The 22,025-nt window shown below is 42.9% G+C and overlaps 1 protein-coding gene across 4 annotated transcripts in view; it reads right to left on the bottom strand.

The window, feature by feature from the left end:
* Positions 1 to 22,025, bottom strand: part of NCOA7 (nuclear receptor coactivator 7) — a 211,120-nt gene that overhangs the window by 46,456 nt on the left and 142,639 nt on the right. For 3 of the 4 annotated variants that reach the window (XM_056566476.1, XM_056566480.1, XM_056566477.1), the window contains exons 4-7: positions 12,832 to 12,911; positions 4,320 to 4,427; positions 3,175 to 3,279; positions 852 to 977 (exon numbers count right to left, since the gene is read on the bottom strand). In XM_056566476.1, the coding sequence (XP_056422451.1) occupies positions 852 to 977; positions 3,175 to 3,279; positions 4,320 to 4,427; positions 12,832 to 12,911 (419 nt within the window). Of the gene's footprint in view, positions 1 to 851; positions 978 to 3,174; positions 3,280 to 4,319; positions 4,428 to 12,831; positions 12,912 to 19,173; positions 19,550 to 22,025 lie in introns of those variants that run through there. The other variant, XM_056566479.1, reaches the window with a different exon arrangement.

Below are 22,025 nucleotides of genomic sequence, written 5' to 3'. Positions count from 1 at the left end.
TCACTAGGTTTCCCAGCAAACAGTTTACAAAAAAGAGGTTATTAAACTCTGCTACAAAGTGACACCACCACCTGCATGTGGCTCCCAAGCTTTTGTGTACTAGTGGCACCATGTTATATCATTACTAGAACTTGGTACTTGGGTCAAAAGTATACGGAGGTAAAAGCCATATAATTGATCTACAAAAGATAGACATCTGTTCCTATAAAATGCAACATTATACAACAAAAACCCTTCACGTGGAACTACAAAACCTGCATCTAACAGAACTGATGAGGGCTATCACTATTTATAAACTTACTAGCTGGGTACCCAGCGTTGCCCGGTTTTTCCTTCCTAATCCTTGTAGGGGAGGAAAATAAACAAAGGACGAAGCTTTTGACTTCATATCCCATCCTCATATATTGTTGTCATATCCCAACCAGTAATATGTGTACCAGGAATGAAATATCTCCAGCTGTAGGGAAGTTATGTGGGAACATACATTTCCCATTGATTTGCATGGGACTTTAAACAAAAACCCAGACCCTCACAAATGGGGGTAGATTAACTATACTATATTTTAAGTGGACATATAAGTAACATGTGACCAAGTATTATTGAAATATCTCCAGCCATTTGGAAGTTATGCAGTAACATATATTTCCCATAGACTTGTATGGGACTTTAAACATAAACCCCGACTCTGGCAAATGGGGTTGAGTAAGGGTTAAATCACCTATAGCCGTTTGGACATTATGCTGGAACATACACACATACATACATACATACATACATACACACACACACACACACACACACACATTGAGAGATAGAGATTTAGATATATATCTACCGGGGGCATAACCCACCTTCCCATCTGTGATGTATCTACAGTTCATTTTCAAAAACTTCACGACAATGGGTTCTTCCTCTTCAGATGTAGATGACAAAACTCTTTCTATGGGTTTTGTAGCTTTTCTTGCAATGTCTGCATCCTTTATAATAAAATAAATAAACAGACCTACTAAGTGAAAGGGATTCTTAACATGAGGGGTAGTAAAGTATATTGGTCCACTTTGTAACACATTCTAACTGCTTCCATTGAAGATTCCCCAGGATTTGAATGGAGCTGTGCTGGACAGCTCCTGGCTTGGAGTGCTAATGTAGATGATGGTTATAGAGTAAGTCCAGCTTCCCGCATATGAACAGACACCTTGTATATATTGGGCTTCCATAAAAAGGAAAAGCTGTGAACTAACTCTATAGATATGGGAAACAGGAAGCCAAAAGTCCAGTGTGAATGCAGACAATATTTATATGACTTTTCACATTATAATACTGAATCAAACAGTCCTCCAAAGTAGTTTTATTATTACTTTACCTTCTGGACTTTTCAGACATACAGAATCAAATATATTTTATTGCTAGGATATGATCATTTTCATTGAATGCTGTGCGATCTGTGGCACCCCCAATTTGAAACTTAAAAGAAATGAGGTGTATATTTAGTGGTGCGTCCCCGTCTAAGCTTGGAGCCGGTCAACTGCAGACACCTGGACTCCAAGTGGCCAGGGCACCACTGAACAGGCAAAAACAGTGAAGGGAACGCAGAAATAAATCACTGCTGTGCCCTCTTTATTCTCAAGATTAGTGTGGAACCAAAGGTAAGACCCCCCAGAGATTGTAAAGTGACGGCTTATCCTAGTGATATATTATTTCATAAACTGTGAATAACCTTTTATATGGGCACTGTCAGTTATAAAAACAAAAAACACACACGTCCTACAGACATGTCAAAGTTATGTTCATTCGGGGTTTGAGTGTTTACTGAAGTGCTCGTCAAGTGTGTTCTCTCCCCTCTTGGTACTTAAAGAGGTTCTCCGCCACTAAACATCTTATCCTCTCTCCAAAGGATAGAGGATAAGATGTCTAATTGCGGGGGTCCGGCTGTTGGGACCCCCCGCCAATCTCCGGAGTGGAATCACAGTCTAGTCATAGACTCCGCTCCATGCCGGATGACGGGCGACCACAGCCGTCCCACCCATGTACTAGCAGTGACACCCACAGACATGAACGGAGAGGGTGTGGCGTGACCTCAAACACATAAGCTCCAAACTCCTGTGTTCAGAATGCTGCGGTGCTGGCCCAAAGCTAGCAGACGGTCCCAGCGGCTGGACCCCCTGTGATCAGACATCTTATCGTCTATACTTTGGCTAGGGAATAAAGATATCTAGGGGCGGAGTACCCCTTTAAGAAAGGAGACAGACTTCCATAGGAGTTCTATAGGACTCCAAGACAGTTAAATGGGGAGAGAACGCTCAGACGCAGACTCCTTCCCACTGGTTCTAGAGATTGGTGAGGCACTGAATACCCAGACACAGACTGACCAAAACTTTGACAGGCCTCTAGGACATGTCAAAAGCGGTTTTTTTAGATGACAATTGAAAAAAAAAGATTCTCCCCCAGAGAAGTTTAAGATTTTATCTTAGCAGAACATTTTTCCAAAGTATTTTAAATAAATAAAAAAATGGTCTCAGATTATGACAGTTCTTTTGGTAATTGCTTCATACAGTATATGATGCAGTAAGGGGAGGTGGCAAGTTGTTCAATGGAAAAGAACACCACCCACACTATGATATAGGTACAAATAGATGGAAATTCCGTGCATTTTACTCAAGGAACAAAAAATATAGAACACCTACTTTCTTAAACCAATAACAACCACAAGCTCAGATGGTTGCTTAAAGAGAGGTCAGGCTTTGCGCACAAGCCTGCCGAACATCAATCAGGTTGGCGTGGTTTTTTCCCAGCTATTTGAGGTTTATGTTGTTACTGCTTGAAGGTGAACATACAAGTGAGAAGAAAGTCTATTACCTCTATGATTCAACTCATTGAAATCAGTGATCCTTTGCTCAGAACATTATGGAAAGCTGCCAGTAAAAGAATCTCTGCACAGTGCCAAAGGGATTTCAGTGTTATGTGAAGCCTTTTCATGATGGATAATAGGGGTGATCACAAGATTCTGAAATCACTATTCATGAATGGTGGTAGAATTTCCTATAACAAGTGATCCACACAGACACTTGGCCACTTAAGACAAACAACTACATTTTTACTACCTTAAAAAAAATAAAAAAATTAAAAATTTAAATAAATCTACATGGGCTTTTGTAGAACTAAAAATATACTCACTGGTAGTTTATCATACTCTGCATCTGAAGACAATGGAGACGCTAGAATGCCAGTATTTGCATCTTTTACACTAGAATGAGGTTCACAGACTGGAACATAAAGTACCTGTTAAAACATTGTTAGTACAATTAAAACTTAGTTTACATTGTAACTTTAACCTCATAAATATGTTAAATAGTTTAATGCCAAATAAAGTGTGCAGGTAACCGCAAAATTGCCATAAGGCTAGGTTTCCACTTGGTTTTTTGGCCCAAATTAAAAAGAAAAATTGCTGGAATAAAACCGCAATGTGCTAAAGCCTTCTTCCAGACCGGTCCCATTCTAAAGACCAAAGCTGACAACGGAGCTGCATTACCAGAAATGTCAGCTTATTGTGTATGCTTTTGTGGTCATATACATATATTTTTTTTTTCTATTTTAAATAAACATATACACTTTATTACAGAACAGATTTTAAGCATAACAAGTAATTTTCTTTTGATAAATTTCTTTAAAAAAAAAAAAAAAAAAAAAAAGTAGACCATACAGAATGAGCTTTAAAGGGGTATTCCAGGCCAATTTTTTTTTATATATATCAACTGGCTCCGGAAAGTTAAACAGATTTGTAAATTACTTCTATTAAAAAATCTTAATCCTTCCAATAGTTATTAGCTTCTGAAGTTGAGTTGTTGTTTTCTGTCTAACTGCTCTCTAATGACTCACGTCCTGGGAGCTGTGCAGTTCCTATGGGGATATTCTCCCGGGACGTGACATCATCATTGAGCAGTTAGACAGAGAACTTCAGAAGTTAATAACTATTGGAAGGATTAAGATTTTTTAATAGAAGTAATTTACAAATCTGTTTAACTTTCCGGAGCCAGTTGATATATATAAAAAAAGGTTTTGCCTGGAATACCCCTTTAAGTTGCATCCTTTTTTCCAAAATAGTTAAACAATGAATAACTTCTGCAAAGCTTATGAATGATGTGCAAACAATACTGTTGTAGTCCTACATAGGTAGCATTGTTAATTTGTGAAATCGAGCATTATTGTTCAGGGGAAAAATCCCAATAACCATGAGGTAGTGGAAATCACAAAAGATACGGTAATGAAGATAAGATCATAAATGCTAAAATAAACAAGGAAGGCATTCTAGAGGGGTTTACCTGTCCCGGCACAATGGTTTGTGTGAAGAGTCTGTTCAGTTCCACCAGTTTGTTCGGAGTAACATTGAATCTCAGTGCTATGCAGTTTAAGGTGTCTGTGTTAGAGGCCTAGAAAAACAAATACATTTGGATAAATTTGATAGTTTATCTAAAGCCATCTCTGGTAATACGCCTATATGGGTAGGCCTAACATCACTTTCACCATTTTTTGTAGAATTATGAATGGATGTCCGAATACAATCAACTTCTTTTAAAGTGTCCCTGTCCTTTTGACATGTTGCAGTTTTTATCAGTCGTAGTCTGATTGTTCAGACCCCCATGATCTAGATAGATAGATAAAGGAAATCTGGCAGCAGGATCTTTTGCACTAACCTGCATATACAGCTATACCGAGAAAGCCCATTCACACTACGTGTTTTCCGAGCGGAATTCTGCTGCGGAAAATATGGTGCAGCAGCCTCCCATTGTTTCAGTGGGATTCGGCTGCACTGTTCACACTACAGCATTTCTGCAATGTACGTTTTGCAGTCATAATTCCTGACCCCAGATTCCACTGAAAGAATGAACATGTTGATTCTTTTGCTCAAATATGCTCGGAAAAGCATTGCAATTTATGGATATGGCAATGGCTTGTTCTACCAGCGCCCGCTACAGATGTAGTCTCTGCCAGGAATAACTCTCTTATAGTGTGAATGAGCCCTTATTAATAATATGCTAATCCTTTTCTGTGCATAGGAGGCGGTCTCCAGCTGTGTTCGCAATGCTTCATGCATCTTCTGTGGCCCGAGATCACCTTCCTCATCATAAATATTCATTTTAGCTTCACTCCCACATCTGATGGGGGAGGGGATATCAGGCCGGAGCAGACGGGAGAAGCATTGATAACACAGACAGAGACCGCCTCCATATCACACAAAGTAATTAGCATGTTAAAACAATAAGAATTTCTTAGGTATGGCTGCACAGGTTTTCACAAGGTAAAAAGCATTAGAATCAGGGTCACCAGCACTAACCTGTATAGGTTGGTTAGTTAGAATGATCTTGCGGTCAGATTCCCTTTAAAGTGTACTTATATTAAGGTTTAGGAGAATGAGCAAAAAGAGCGCTCTCTAAACATGTGAGCAAGCATCCCCACAGGCTTATAATATGAGTCCATCTTGGTCACATGCTAAGTGTGCACTCCAGGCTCATGCTACTGATTGGTCTGAAAACTCAGATCTTAAAGGGGTACTCTGGTGGAAAACAAGGGGGAGATTTATCAAAATCTGTGTAGAGGAAGAGTGGTGCAGTTACCCATAGCAACCAATCCGATCGCTTCTTTCATATTTCACAGGCCTCTCTAAAAATGAAAGCAGCAAGCTGATTGGTTGCTATGAACAACTGCACCACTTTTCCTCTACACAGGTTTTGATAAATCTCCCCCAGGTGTTTTCAAATCAACTGGTGCCAGAAGTTAAACCCCTTGTCATGGGTCAGGCGAGCGATTCGTGGGGCCGCGTCATAACTGGGAGATGCCCACTGCTATTAGCAGCTGACATCTGCCGGTAATGACAGACATCAGAGATCGCTCAAATGTCCATCATTTAACTGGTTAAATACCGTGATCTGTACAGATCACAGCATTTAAAGATTAAATGCTGCTATTCCCTGGTGTCTAGAGGTCCCATCGCCCCCCCCACCCGAGATGTAATCTGACCTGGTCCTTGGCGTCTTCCCTGGCTCCAAGACTACTTAACCCATTAAAGGACCAGACCAATTTTATTTTTGCATTTCCGTTTTTTCCTCCTCGCCTTCTAAAAATCATAACTCTCTTTTATTTCCATCCACAGACCCATATGAGGACTTGTTTTTTGCGTTACCAATTGTACTTTGTAATTACATCACTTATTTTACCATAAAATGTACGGCGCAACCAAACAAATATTAATTATTTATGTGGGAAAATTGAAAAGAAAACCGCAATTTAGCAAATTTTAGAAGGTTTTGTTCTCACGCTGTACACTTTACGGTCAAAATGACCTGTTTTCTTTATTCTGTGGATCAATACAATTAAAATTATACCCATGTTATATGCCTTTTTATAATTGTACCGCTTAAAAAAAAAAATCTCAAACCATTTTAACAAAATTAGTATGTTTGAAATTGGCCTATTTTGACCACCTATAAACGTTCTCCTTTTTCCGTATATGGGGCGGTATGAGGGCTCATTTTTTGCGCCATGATCTGTAGTTTTTATCAGTACCACTTTTGCTTAGGTTTTACTTTTTATAATTTTTTTATAAATTTTTTTTTGGAATAAAATGTGACAAAAAAGCAGCAATTTTTGACTTTTTTTAACGTTTACGCTGTTCACCGTACGTGATAATTAACACTATATTCCAATAGTTCAGACTTTTACGCACGCGGCGATACCAAATGTGTATTAGATTTTTTTTTACACTTTTTTGGGGGGAAAATGGACGTTTTACTTTTTTATTGGGAGGGGATTTTTCACATTTTTTTTTACTTTTTTTAAACACTTTTTTATGTCCCCATAGGGGACTATTCATAGCAATTTGTTGATTGCTAATACTGTTCAGTGCTATGTATAGGACACAGCACTGCTCAGTATTATCAGTGATCTTCTGCTCTAGTCTACTTGATCTCAGATCAGAGCAGATGACCCTGGGTGACGGCCGGAGCCAGGTGAGGGGACCTCCGGCTGCCATGCTGGATGATCGGATCCCAGCGACAGCGCTGCGGGCGATCTGATCATCCATTCATCTTCATGCCGCACATGCCGTGATCTGTATTGATCATGGCATCTGAGAGGTTAATGGCGGCCATCCGCACGATCGCGTATGTCCGCCATCACAGGCGGGTCCCTGGCTGCTGATAGCTGGTGGCACGTAAATGTACGTCATGGTGCGTTAAGTACCACGTCACCATGACGTACATTTACGTCCATTGTCGTTAAGGGGTTAAAGAGCTTAAAGAGTACCTGTCACCAAACTAAACTTTTAAAGAGGTATTCCGCTGGAAAAAATTTTTTTTTTATCAACTGATGCCAGAAAGTTAAACAGATTTGTAAATTACTTCTATTTAAAAATCTTAATCCTTCCAGTACTTATCCACTGCTGTATGCTCCACAGGAAGTTATTTTCTTTTTGAATTTCCTTTCTATCTGACCACAGGGCTCTCTGCTGACACCTCTGTCCATTCTAGGAACTGACCAGAGCAGGAGAGGTTTACTATGGGAATTTGCTCCTACCCTGCACAGTTCCTAAAATGGACAGAGGTGTCAGCAGAGAGCACTGTGGTCAGACTGGAAAGAAATTAAAAAAGAAAAAAGGACTTCCTGGCACCAGTTGATTTGAAAACTTTTTTCCCACCGGAGTTTCCGTTTTACAAAAAAAAAAAAAAAAAAAAAAAAAAAACAACACTTGATATGTCTTAGAGACATTTCCAATGTTTTGCATAAACGATCAAAGGCACAAGGCAGGTTCCAGTATAAGTCTATCAAGATTGCCTCAATGAGAAGTCTATGGAGCCACACAGTTCCCCTGGTTTGTTCTAATGGTTGGTTGGGGGTCTGAACACTTTTTCCCTGCAAAATTTTTTCGGATATATGATGTGACTGGAAATCAGCAATTCAGAAATACCACCAACAGTGGTGGCTGTCAGCCCTCTTCATACACCCTTAATGAAACATGATGGATACATCTGTCAATGGTGGTTCAGGGGTTTTAAAAGGGTTGTAGTGATCAAAAAGGCAAAAACAGTGTATTATTGTTTTTTTGGTCTTCTCTCTTGTGAATTAAGCTGTCCCTGACAAAAACAAAAACAGAAAAACAAGGCTTCACACTCTAGATAAAAGGGTCCTAAATGACCACATCAAAAAGCATATTGGTGTTCAGGTGCGAAACAGTACAAACAGTGAACAGCACATGTCCATGTTGTTTACTACTTGTGAATGCCCCACAGAGGAAAAATGGATCTTTAGCCACTGAACCAGAAAACAAAGCTGCCTTGACAGAAGAATAAATCCGAGAACAGCTTTGGTCTCAAATAAACACATTCTTTAATCTACAGCTTAGGCTGTATTAGGTGTACAGCTTTTTACAGTCCTGGGAAGACTGCATTAAACTCTAAAGGACCAAAAAAAAAAAAAAATGTATACTAAAAGCATAACATCCCAGTTAAATAAAAAGAAAAACTTGTAGGTATGAATACAACAATACATACACCTGTAAATTGCATTAAAAATGTCTCTCTCCCTTGCAAAATGTTCTAATATAACACCACTGTCACTCAAAGCAACAAGTCATTAAAGCGCAACTGTCATGAAGTTTGGGGCATGTAAACGAACCATAGTCTGTGTATTGTGTGTGGACTATTAAGCCAGCATTACTTTTACCTTCTTTATTCCAGTTGTAATTACCATGGAAAACACTTTTCTTTGCAGTCACTGACAGTCTGATAGGCGTGGCCAGGGGCTCGCTATGCCCTCCTGCCACCACGCCTATCCCCTATACCACAGTGCTGGGACTGCTGTATGATTGACACACAGGTCCCAGCGCATGCGCCCCCTTTGATTTTTATGTTTGCGCCAACTGACAGGAATTTACACAGCAAGCGCAGGCTCCCCCGGCCAGCACTCGCTCCTGCTGTCTGACATCGCTGCCAGTACAATGCTAGAGCAGGGAGCGAGTGAGCTCTCAGCCTCTAGTGAATCCAGGCACACAGAGAACGGGCGCTGTTATCGCTTCCCCACCAAGTACCTGCTCCCACTGTTTCACATCTCTGTGCGCCTGTGCAGTGCTAGAGAGCTCACTCGCTCCCTGCTCTAGCATTGTACTGGCAGCGATGTCAGACAGCAGGAGCGAGTGCTGGCCGGGGGAGCCTGTGCTTGCTGTGTAAATTCCTGTCGGTCGGCGCAAACATAAAAATCAAAGGGGGCGCATGCGCTGGGACCTGTGTGTCAATCACACAGTAGTCCCAGCGCTGAGGTATAGGGGATAGGCGTGGTGGCAAGAGGGCATAGTGAACCCCTGGCCACGCCTATCAGACTGTCAGTGACTGCAAAGAAAAGTGTTTTTTGTGGTAATTACAACTGGAATAAAGAAGGTAAAAGTAATTAATAGTCTACACACAATACACAGACTATGGTTGGTTTATATGCCCCAAACTTCAGGACAGTTGCACTTTAAATCATAAAAGCAATATTGAACTGTGCCCAACTTTTCTTTTTATTATCAGTTTTATTTTAAATAAATACCGTATTTTTACATTACATTTCTATTCCATGTCCCCTTTTTGCTCTATGGACTAGACTGCACTTTAGTGATGTTTGTCAGTACTGGGGCTGCTTCTTCACCTCCCCACTGCAGATCAACAGATCACTGACAGGCAGCAGTAAAGAAGATAGGGGAGCTTCATAATGATATTACAAGAATCAACAATGTATTGCTCTGCATACCCAGACCTATCTTATATGTTTATTGGCTTTTTTTCCATAATGCATGATGGACATCATTTCATTAGGAGATTTCTTAGAAGATTTGATTTACTAAAATGTTAGAAATCTATGTGCAAAGAATCAGTTATTTTAAATGGAGACAGGATGGCACTGTGCGATTTTGGATATGGCGCTGGATCAGACTGTCATACGGAGTACTTGCTAAAAGCAGAAGAGAGAATACCTACAGTAGGGCTTTCCTAGAGAACCTGCTTATGTCATTTAAGGGACTTTCACACAATTATGACTGTATGAATGGAGCAATTCAACATGTACATTGTCGCTCCATTCAATGTGTTATTAGACTGAGGAAGATAGCAGAGCTCTTTATTCTTGGACACATGCAGAGATATCACAAGGAGACTTTTCATTGCATATCTGTGTAAGCAGATCACGGTTAACCATCATATAATGATCTTATTGTTATCAGTAATATGTTTCCGGGGACAGCATGGAAACATAGATAATTGGGGGCTTTATCTTTATGTTTATACAAAGTTGATTTGTACATAAACTGTTTGCAATGTGGTCTCGGCTTGAAGTAAAAGAAAAATCACTAGCATAAGAATCTGACAGCACTAACGATCAGGGCGTGAAACACCAGTCTTATAGATTCCCTCCTCAATGGCCCTGATTTACTATTGTAAACCTGACCTGTTTTGGTCGGGTTGTGTGCCAGATTCTGAAAAAAATAAAAATAAAGAAAACACCAGCTCTCCATTTTACTTAGAAAATCCTGTGTTTAAAAAAAAAAAAAAATATATATGTAAATATGTCATATGTAAATTAAAGGAGTAGGGCATTGAATAAATAACTTATCCCCTATACAAAGATAGTTTATATATCACAGGGGGGGGGGGGGGTCCGACCACTGCGACTCCCGCGATCTCCTGAACGGGGTCCCGGCAGTCTGCCGGAAGCGGCCATTCCGATAGATTACTATCCGATTCCGAATCTGCGGCTGATCTCCATGGGATACATGGAGGGGGAATGTCGGCTGCCGCTCTGTGTGGGTGTCGGCACGCCCCCTTCCAGCAGACTACTGGGGCCCCGTTCAGGAGATCGCAGGGGGTTCCAATGGTCATCTTTCACTACAGAAATCATTTAACCTTAACTAATCATTGGGGCATTAGAATACTTTAAATCAGACCAATGTCACTGCTTTTCTCACTGAAAGTCCAGACGCTGTTCAACATCTCTTTTGCACAGCATTGGTGTGAAAATTCAGTCAATCATACTTAAATAGGCTGGATTACAGAATAAATGGGTGTGATTACAGCCCAGGGTATGTAGACTAGATCGGAAAAGCTATTCTGGTATGCATGTACCTCTGATAAAACACATTATCAACAATTCCTTAAAAGCATTACTGTAATATCTAAAAACTTTTGACATGTCATGCAGACACATCAAAAGATTCCATTGGTTGTGGTCTCTGTCCCAAGAACCCTCCAATCCCTAGATATAGCCAGGCTCTGTTATAATCTATGGTGCCCCCAGGTTTCTCCTGGATATACTTAGGGATTTGTGGGGGTCTCAGCACTGGGAAATGACAGTAATACTTTAATATGTTATTACTGGAAAGCAATACGGGGGGTATATCCCCAATGGATTATAGGCTGCAGCATAACGTCACCTAAAGTGTGAATAGGCAGGCAACATATAGTATACTAACTGGCTGACAGTCAGAGAATCTGAATTACAATAGTTCCTTTACTATATAATAACCAATCAGGGCACAGCGATATACTTACTCCCTTCCCCAATCTCTGTGTTGGCCCCCTGCCATCCTGCACTTCCTTGTGTCTGTGTCGCACATGGACCTTCCCACTCATCCAATCAGTGGCCAAGGTGGGACATATGAAAGTACAGCACGGTGGGGGACTGACACGGAAATGCAAAGCAAAGGCTGAAGGTATAGGTGTTTTTTTCTATTTAACTGTGCTTGAGCACAGTTAAATAGATAACAGATAAAATCTCTGTAATACCCCTTTAACAATATGGCAAGAGTAGGGGCAGCCATTGACAAGTGATGTGCCCTAAATGGATAATGAGTGAAGGAGAACAAGCACTACGATATAGAACAGGTCTTGGTGATTTATTCTTTTTGTTGCCCAAAGGGAAGTTGTTTTTGGCTGCTTTCACACTATAAAATTCATCTGTTTTAAAGTTCTGTTTGATGTTCCGTTATGAAAACCCTGAAAATCGGCCATTAAACATCCGTTAGAAAATCCCATACGTCCGTTAGAAAATCCCATTATAGTCTATGGGATTTTTACATTATCTGTTTTAATCCGTTATAGTCCGTTATTTTGTGATGGAAGATAGTAACGGGAGAAACAGCACATGCACTATTTCTTCCGTTCATTCTCCCGTCACAAAATAACGTCCGTTATTAATAACGGGCGATAACGGGTTAAAACGGATAATGTAAAAATCCCATAGACTATAATGGGATTTTCTAACGGACGTATGGGATTTTCTAACGGACGTTTAATGGCCGATTTTCAGGGTTTTCATAACGGAACATCAAACGGATCTTTAAAACGGATGAATTTTATAGTGTGAAAGTAGCCTTACAACTCACAGGAACTCCACAATCTTATACCAAAATCAATAAATAGATACAAAAACTAAACAATAGACAATGTTTTAGAAATAAAAAATAAAAAAATAAATGTGTACACGGACTAGACAGTCTATGAATGTGCCAGATTTATCAGTAGACCATGAAGTTAGTATATCTGTTGCAGATTTACATTGTCTGGTTTAGGTCACAAAATATCATTTGGCTTATGTTACGCCAAATCATGTCACAATCGCACACATGCCATGCCACCTTTCCCAAGAAAGCAAAACTACTCAGAGAACGAGGGTCAAAAATTTTCTTAAAGGTGTCTAAAACTTGTAACAAATGTGGCCCAAGTTATACAAGCCATATTTTGGAGCAAACTGCATTACTTGCAAAAATAAATTTGCTCCATAGAGTTTGTTCACTGACAACATGCGACTTACTGTATATTCAATGGTCCCCAGAGGTTTTTTCGTGACCATTTTTTTCTCTCTCTTCTCATTTTTGTTATTTTGTATATCCCCTGAAATATAAAAAAAATAAAAAAAGAGAAACATAAATTTAGCTTCTAATCTTTTTGCTTTAAATACATTAAACTTGAATGCAATAATGCACAATTAAAAGGGGTTTTCTGAAGCATTACTGTCATTTATACAAACTTTGATCTGTCATTCAGACATGTTAAAAGTTAAGATCACAGTGGCTGCCAGATCCAGTTAATGTGCTCCATGGAATATGATGGAGCGGATCAGACAAATCTGATGGCCAGCGGGGGAGTGAAGCACACTGCCACAAGCTTCACCCAGTTATTACTTATGATTGCAGTGGGTCTCAGGACGGAAACCAATGCCATCTAAACTTTTGACATGTCTGGACGACATCCAAAAAAAGAGCAACACTGACAGCATCAAAAATAGTGAAATAGTTGATGTCTGGATAATGTAAAAATTGTATATCACTGACAGACACTCTAAAGTAATGCAGAGTCTTCCTAGCATAAAACACACATTGGAGTAGATTTATCAATCTGTCCAAGGAAAAAAACTGTCTGGTACTGTCTACATACAAACTATTAGTTGTAACATGAACTGACCAGGCAGTCACTGCAGGCCTGTATCATTCTGATAACATAATATTGGAGTACCCCTTTAAAAGGGCCGAGGAACGTGCTCTCGAATCACCCAAAGTGGAAGAAAAAGTGCAAACGTGTTACACTAAAAAAAAAAATGTGCACAAAGGATGCGGTCTATCGCAAGCCCTTCTCCGATAGGAGAGAGGCCCCCCAACAAACCTTACCCTTCACCTCCAGACCAAAAGGCACCTGCGAGGTTCCAGGTTCAATGTCCCTTTTTGCCGAAGCTACTAAGGGACCATAAATGCTCCTGGCATCCCCCTTGGCGTTAGCCAAAATATCTGCCCATAGAGCCGTTAACGGTCAGTACCCTGCCCATGCAGGAGTACCCGGGGTTATTGCAGGGTGGTGCAGAACCTAATGACACACCTCCCCTAGACTGCTAGGAGGGACACCCAGAGGGGCTACCGCATCCTAACAATCCTGTGGACACACAACACACAAAAAGTGACACAGTGAACAAAAAGTAAATAAGTGAATGAGCGCAGGTATACTGCCCGGACATCCGGCCGGATCTATAAAATGTCTCCAATCCTAGCCAGAAGGCCGAGAATCAAGTGATGTGTGCCTTTCATGCACTATTAGTACAATTTTACTATATCAGTAGTCCAGTCACACACGTTACTCACAGACATCGCAGCTACTCAGGGAGCAGGGGAAATGACCGCAATGTCTGAGTACACTGCGACTCGCAGATCCCTGCTGCGGATGCGCTACATGTGACCCTACCCTAAGGGGTTATCCAGGGTTTAAAACAAAATAAAATAAAAGAGCAGATTTCTTCCAAAAACAGCACCACATTTGTTTACAGATTGTGTGTAGTACTGCAGCTCAGTTCTATTGAAGCGAATGGAACCAAGCAGTAATTCCACACAATACCTGAGGACAGGTGTTGTGCTGATTTTTGAAGAAATCAATCAGTCTATTAACCTGTTGGGGACCACCCTTACACTTAAGGACTAAGGGTGTACCTGGGAATTTCGGTACCCGCCGCGCACTGGACGGGGACCGGGATGACTTCGGATAGATCTATCCCCCCCCCCCATGTCGCAGCAAATCGCCGGTGAATTCACACCGGCGATTTCAGGTCATACAGGTCTCCAGTGACCCGGAAAATAAAGGGGGGGGGGGGGGGGGGTCTTGGACATCCCTGGTTCCCCTGAAGGGATAGGAGTGAGGTGGCAGGGGTGCCACCCCTCCTATCCCTGCTATTGGTCGGTTGACCGACCAATAGCAGATCGGGGGGCGAGGGGTTAAAGTTTGGTGTTGTCTGGGCAGAGTAGGGGAACTGCCTACGAGTAGAGGTCACCTACGATCGGCGGCGGCGGCAGCAGCAGATGGCGTTTACATGCGGCTCCCTGGTGCAAACAATGGAAGCCGGTGAGTTGCCTAGCAACATCTGGAGGGCTACAGTTTGAGACCACTATACAGTGGTCTCTAAACTGTAGTCCTCCAGATGTTGCAAAACTACAACTCCCAGCATGCCCAGACTGCTATTTGCTGTTCAGGCATGCTTGGATTTGTAGTTTTGCAACAGCTGGAGGGCTACAGTTTGGAGATCACTGTGCAGTGATCTCTAAACTGTGGCCCTCTAGATCTTGCAAAACTGCAACTCCCAGCATGCCCAAACAGCAGTCTCTGCATAATGGGAGTTGCAGTTACGCATCTCCAGCTGTTGCATAACTACATCTGCCAGCATGCCCTTTGGCGATCAGAACATGCTGGGAGTTGTAGTTTTGCAACAGCTGGAGGCACACTGGTTGGAAAATACTGAATTAGGTAACAGAACCTAACTGAAGATTTTCCAACCAGTGTGCCTCCAGCAGTTGCAAACGTACAACTCCCAGCATGCACGGTCTGTCAGTACATGCTGGGAGTTGCAGTTTTGAAACAGCTGGAGGTTCCCCCCCCCCCCATGTGAATGTACAGGGTTTACAGTGAGTTTCCTGCTTCAAGTTTGGGCTGCGGCAAACTTTCCGGTGCAGCGCAAACTCCTAGCGGGAAACTCACTGTAAAGCTCCACCTGTGTGAATGTACCCTAAAAACACTACACTAACACATAATAAACGGTAAAACACTACATATACACCCCCTTACACTGTTCCCCCAATAAAAAGGAAAACGTATCATACGGCAGTGTTTCCAAAACGGAGCCTCCAGCTGTTGCAAACAACAGCCACTGACTGTCCAGGCATGCTGGGAGTTGTAGTTCTGTAACATCTGGCCCTTCAGATGTTGCCAAACTACAACTCCCAGCATGCCTAGGCATGCGTGGAGTTGAAGTTTGGCAACATCTGGAGGGCTACAGTTTGGAGACCACTACACAGTGGGCTCCAAACTGTTCTCCTCCAGATGTTGCATAACTACAACTCCCAACATGCCCTTTAGCTGTCTAGGCATGCTGGAAGTTGTAGTTTTGCAACAACTGGAGGCACACTGGTTGGGAAACATTGCCTGTTTCCTAACTCAGTGTTTCTCAAACCCTGTGCCTCCCGCTATTGCAAAACTATAACTTCCAGCATGCACTGACAGACCATGCATGCTGGGAGTTGTAGTTTTGCAACAGCTGAAGGCACAGGGGTTGGGAAAGACTGAGTTAGGAAACAGACATTGGTGCGGAAACACTGCAGTAGTCTGTTACGTAACTCGGTTTTTACCAATCCCAACCAGTGTGCCTCTAGCTGTTGCATAACTACAACTCCCAGTATGCGCTGTGTACATTCAAATGGGCGGGGTTTACAGCAAGTTTCCCACTTCAAGTTTGAGATGCAGCAAATTTTCCCCTCACTGTAAACCTCCGCCCGTGTAAATGTACCCTAAAAACACTACACTAACCCTAAATAAATAAAAGAGTAAAACACTACATATACACTATACTCTTACACTGTCACCCCCCCCCCCCCAATAAAAATGTTAAACGTCTTGTACGTTATTTTTTCCAAAACAACTCCCAGTATTGCCGGACAGCCATTGACTGTCCAGGCATTTTGGGAGTTTCGCAACAGCTGGAGGTACCATGTTTGGGGAAAACTGACATACAGTATTTTTGGTGGAGGAAGCAAGTGTAACGCTTTCATCTGGGTACACCCCTAAGAAAATCCCTAAATTAGGCCATGGCGCTCTCACAGTCGTATTTCAAGGCAACAGTTTAGGACTACACATGGGGTATTTTTTGTGGCTTTTTTTTCCTTTTACCCCTTATGAAAAGGTAAAGTTGGGGGTCTACACCAGCATGTTAGCGTAAAAAAAAATTTTTTTTTACCCTAACATGCTGGTGGTGTCCCATACTTTTCATTTTCATAAGAGGTAAAAGGGAAAAAAAAGACCCCCAAAATTTGTTACACAATTTCCCCTAAGTAAGGAAATACCCCATATGTGGACGTAAAATGTTCTGCGGACGCACATCAAGGCTCAGGACAGAGAGCGCACTATGTACATTTGAGGCCTAAACTGGTGATTTGCACAGGGGTGGCTGACGGTTAGAGCGGTTCTGACAAACGCTAAAAAAGAAATACCCACATGTGACCCCATTTTGGAAACTACACCCCTCACGCTGTGTGCGGGATTCCGTGTTCGCGGCCGCCGGTCGTGACATCACGCCCGGCCCCCTCGTGACGTCACGCCCGCCCGCCCCCTCAACGAAAGTCTATGGGAAGGGGGCGCGACCGCTGTCACGAGGGGGCCGGGCCTGATGTCACGCCCGGCGGCCGCGAACACGGAAGCCCGCACACAGCGTTCGGAGTAATGAACTTCCGGACGCTGCGTGCGGAGCTCCGAAAGGCAGGGCAGCGCACATTCCCTTTAACACCCCACAGGTGTCTGACGGATTTTTGGAACAGTGGTCCGTAAAAATGAAATTTTTCATTTGCACAGCCCACTGTTACAAAGATCAGTCAAACGCCAGTGGGGTGTAAATACTCAATATACCCCTTGTTAAGTTCCATGAGGGGTGTAGATTCCAAAATGGGGTCACATGGGGAGGGGTCCACTGTTCTGGCACCATGGGGGCTTTGTAAATGCACATGGCCCCTGACTTCTATTCCAACCAAATAAATACTCCCTCCAGAATCCCACTGTCGCTCCTTCTCTTCTGAGCCCTCTTGTGCACCCGCAGATCACTTTACATCCACATGAGGTATTTCCTTACTTGAGAGAAATGGGATTACAAATTTTTGGGGACATTTTCACCTGTTACCCCTTGTGAAAATGAAAAATTTGGGGTAACACAAGCATTTTATTGCAAATTTTTTTTTTTCATTTTCACGTCCAACTTTATTTTAAAAAAATTGTCAAACACCTGTGGGGTGTTAAGGCTCACTGTACCCCTAGTTACATTCCTTGAGAGGTGTAGTTTCCCAAATAGTATGCCATGTGGGGTGTTTTTTTGCTGTTCTGGCACCATAGGGGCTTCCTAAATGAGACCTGCCCCGCAAAAACCATTTCAGCAAAATTTGCTCTCCAAAATCACATTGTCGCTCCTTCCCTTCTGAGCCTTGTAGTGCACCCACAGAGCACTTGACATCCACATATGAGGTATTTCCTTACTTGAGATTTTGGGGGCTTTTTCTCCTTATACCCCTTGTAAAAATTAAAATATGGGTCTACAAGAACATGTAAGGGTATGTTCACACTGCGGAATCCCCGCGGAATTCCGCGAGTAAAAGTCCGCACAGTGAACGTTACCATTAGTGTGAATGGGTCTTCCGTGAGACCCGTTCACACTGCGGAATTTCAGCCGTGGACAATTCCGCCGCTGAAATTGTACCGCGCAAAGAAAGAACATGTTCATTCTTTGCGTGGAAGTCTGCGAGCACTGCATAGCCGTCAATGGTGTGTGAACATACCCTTAGTGTAAAAAAAATGAAGATTTTGAATTTGAGCCTCAATTTTGCTGCTATTCCTGTGAAACACCTAAAGGGTTAACACACTTTCTAAATGTCATTTTGAATCAGTTGAGGGGCTTAGTTTTCAAAATAGGGTCCATTATGGGGTATTTATAATATAAAGACCCTCAAATTCACTTCAAAACTGGACTGGTCCCTGAAAAAATTTAAATTTTTAAATTAAAAATTTGAAAATTGCTGTTGAACTTTGAAGCCCTCTGATGTGTTCAAAAAGTAAAAACATCTCAATTTTATGATGCAAACATAAAGTGGACATATTGTACATGTGAATCAAGATATAAATTTATTTGGAATATCCATTTTGCTTATAAGCAGAGAGCTTCAAAGCTAGAAAAAAAGCTAAATTTTCAAATTCTTCATGAAATTTTGGAATTTTTCACCAACAAATGATGCAAGTATAGACGAAAATTTACCACTAACAAAAAGAAGAATATCACGAAAAAACTCTCAGATTCAAATTCATAAGTACAAGCATCCCAGAGTTATTAATGCTTAAAGTGACAGTGGTCAGAATTGTAAAAAAAAATGCTCTGGTCCATAAGGTCAAAATGGGCTCGGTCCCCAAGGGGTTAAGAGAATCTCTATAAATAGTTGCCAACACTGAGAAGTTTTTTTTTTTATTTATGTGTGCCCCCAGCTGTTGTAAAACTACAACTCTTGGCATGCCTGGACATCCCACAGTTTGGAGACCAGTGACCCATAGGAATGGCAGCACACAATACATGTACCACAGTTACCAGCACACCTACCAATGGCACCGCAGGGAAGCTGGCTGCAGTCAATAGTCCAGCAGTAGGACCTGTTGGATAAGGGGGCACCCAGAGGGGCTCCGTGGCAGGGCAGGGCTTTGGCTGCAGGGAGCTCACTTGCCTCTGGTGCCCGCTGTTCCTCATCTCCCGTGGCACAGGGCAGCTCTCCCTCAGGGCATAGTGCACAGTAGTCAGTGCCATGCATACACTCCACGGCGAACATGGTGACCCCTGCTATAGAGGAGAAGGCGCTGGTTGTGTGCAGGCAGGTACATTAATGCTGCTCCAGGACATGCCGGCTCCTTCCTTCATGGAGAGCGCTGCACTAGCGCATTGTTTCCTCACACACAGACCAGGAGACCGGGCCTGCACTTATCCCTCCCCTCCCCCACACAGGGGGCACAGGCGAGCAGAGCTCTTCTCCGGGGCATACATGTTTTTTTTTTATAAACCATAAAACTTTATTGAATGGAGACAACAATGAACATGTCGGTCACTATGATGTCCGGTCACTATGGCTGGAAAACTCCTACATATCGGTAACCATTATGTCCGGTCACTATGGATGGATGGATACATGTCTACAGTACTGTGTACAAATACACATAGGACTACTCTATTCTCTCTACTTATTGTCATACATAAAGCAGAGCCCATACCCATCATAAATACATGTCCTCTGCTTTTTTTTATTACAAAATGTTTAACCCCTTCTTGGCATAGGTTACCTTAAAGGGGTCTTCCGGCGGGGGGGGGGGGGGGGGGGGGGGAAATAATTTCAAATCAACGTGCCAGAAAGTTCTACAGATATATAAATTACTTCTATATAAAAATCTTAGGGGGAGATTTATCAAAGCTTGTGTAGAGAATGAGTGGTGTAGTTGCCCATAGCAACCAATCAGATCGCTTCTTTCATTTTTCACAGGCCTTTTAAAAAAAAAATGAAAGAAGCGATCTGATTGGTTGTTATGGGAAACTCAGCAACTTTTCCTCTGCACAGGTTTTGATAAATCTCCCCCTTAATCATTTCAGTACTTATCAGCTGCTGTATGCTCAACAGGAAGTTGTATTTCTTTCTGAAGTTCTTTTCAGTCTGACCACAGTGCTCTCTGCTGACACCTCTGTTCATATCAGGAACTGTCTAGAGTTCAAGCAAATCCCCACCAAACCTCTCCTGCTCTGGACAAGTCCTGATATGGACAAAGGTGTCAGCAGAGAGCACTGTGGTCAGACAGAAAAGAACTCCAGAAAGAAATACAGATTCCTCTGTAGTATTCAACAGCTAATAAGTACTGGAAGGATTATGATTTTTTAATAGAAGTAATTTACAAATCTGTTAAACTTTCTGGCACCTGTTGATTTGAAAAAAATAGTTCCCCTTTAACCCCTTAAGGACCCTTGACGTACGCGTACGTCATGACATCCTGGTACTTAAGGACCCATGACGTAAACGAGAATTCCGGTACCAGCCACGCGCTTGGCATGGATCGGACCGGGATGCCTGCTGAATGATTTCAAATGCCTAGGGGGGTCATCAGACTCCCCCATGTCGGCTATCGCCGCAAATCGCAGGCGAATTCACACCTGCGATTAGCTGCGATTCTGGTGATGCGGGTCACATGTGGCCCACTGACCCAGAGATACATGGTGATCGGGGGTGTAGGATACACCCCCAATCACCCACTGCATCTATGGGGAGATGGCGACTTTGACACCCCTCCCCAGGAGCGCTGCTATTGGCTGAACGATCGTCCAGCCAATAGCAGCCGGCAGGGGAGGGGTTAACAGCATCTTATCGCAGCTCTGACAGCTGGCTGAGTTCAGAGCTGCGAGAAGGAGCCGTTGACCCCCCCCCTCTGCCGAGATCGGAGCCCCCTCAGAAGAGAAGAAGCCCCCATAGAGCAGGGACAGAATAAAGCCCAGGGAAAGGTAGGAGTAAAAAGTGAAAAAAAAGTTTAAAAAAATGTTCCCCCCCTGGCCCCCTAATAGGTCCCCAAGGGTCCGCCGCAATTTTTCAGCGTGACCCGGGCCCTATTAGGGGTTCAGGGCGCTGCATTTGGCCGCCCATTTTTTACTGGCCGCAGCAATTTCCCCCCCCCCCCATACATTTACAGTCACACCAAGCACATACACTACATACTCAAACACCCCCCGCACCACCGTAGAAAAAAGGCGATGGCGATGGCCAGGCATTTTCGGCAGCGGAGGCATACTCTTTTCTTGACTCCGACTCCGAATCTGTCAGTGAGGACGAGGAAGATCCTACATTCATGTGTTCTTCCTCGTCCTCCTCATCATCTAGTACTGATGATGAGTCACCTATACGGCGGCGGAGACGCCGCCAGGCGAGGCCACGCACCCCCCATGATAGTGGCCCAGTGGCCAGTACTAGTACGAGCGACAATGCCGCTGGTGCTAGGAGTCCGACCCCCAGACAAGTTTACCAGAGCCCCCTTCCAGTGAACCTGTCTGGAGACCCCCAGAGGCTTATCATCCACGGGTTCCGGAGTTTGTTGGCGACTCCGGAATCCGGATTGACACGGCCGGGTTCACTGAAATTGACTATTTCAGTTATTTTTTCAGTGACAGTTTTGTCAATCACATGGTGGAGCAGACGAATCTGTACGCCAGGCAGTTCATCGCCCACCACCCTGATTCTGTTTTGGCCAGGCCCAATGAATGGTGCGCCATTGATGAAGCAGAAATGAAGACATTTTGGGGCCTCTTGCTGCATATGGGCCTGGTCAAAAAGCCAAGTGTCAGGCAGTACTGGAGCGGGGACATCCTATACAAGACCCCACTTTACAGTATGGCGAAGACACGGAAGCGGTTCGAGGCCATTCGGAAATGCC

The sequence above is a fragment of the Hyla sarda genome, chromosome 3 (genome assembly GCF_029499605.1).
Source record: "Hyla sarda isolate aHylSar1 chromosome 3, aHylSar1.hap1, whole genome shotgun sequence".
NCBI lineage: Eukaryota > Metazoa > Chordata > Amphibia > Anura > Hylidae > Hyla > Hyla sarda.
Note: the sequence above shows the minus strand (reverse complement) of the source record. Positions and strands in the feature narration are given on the sequence as shown.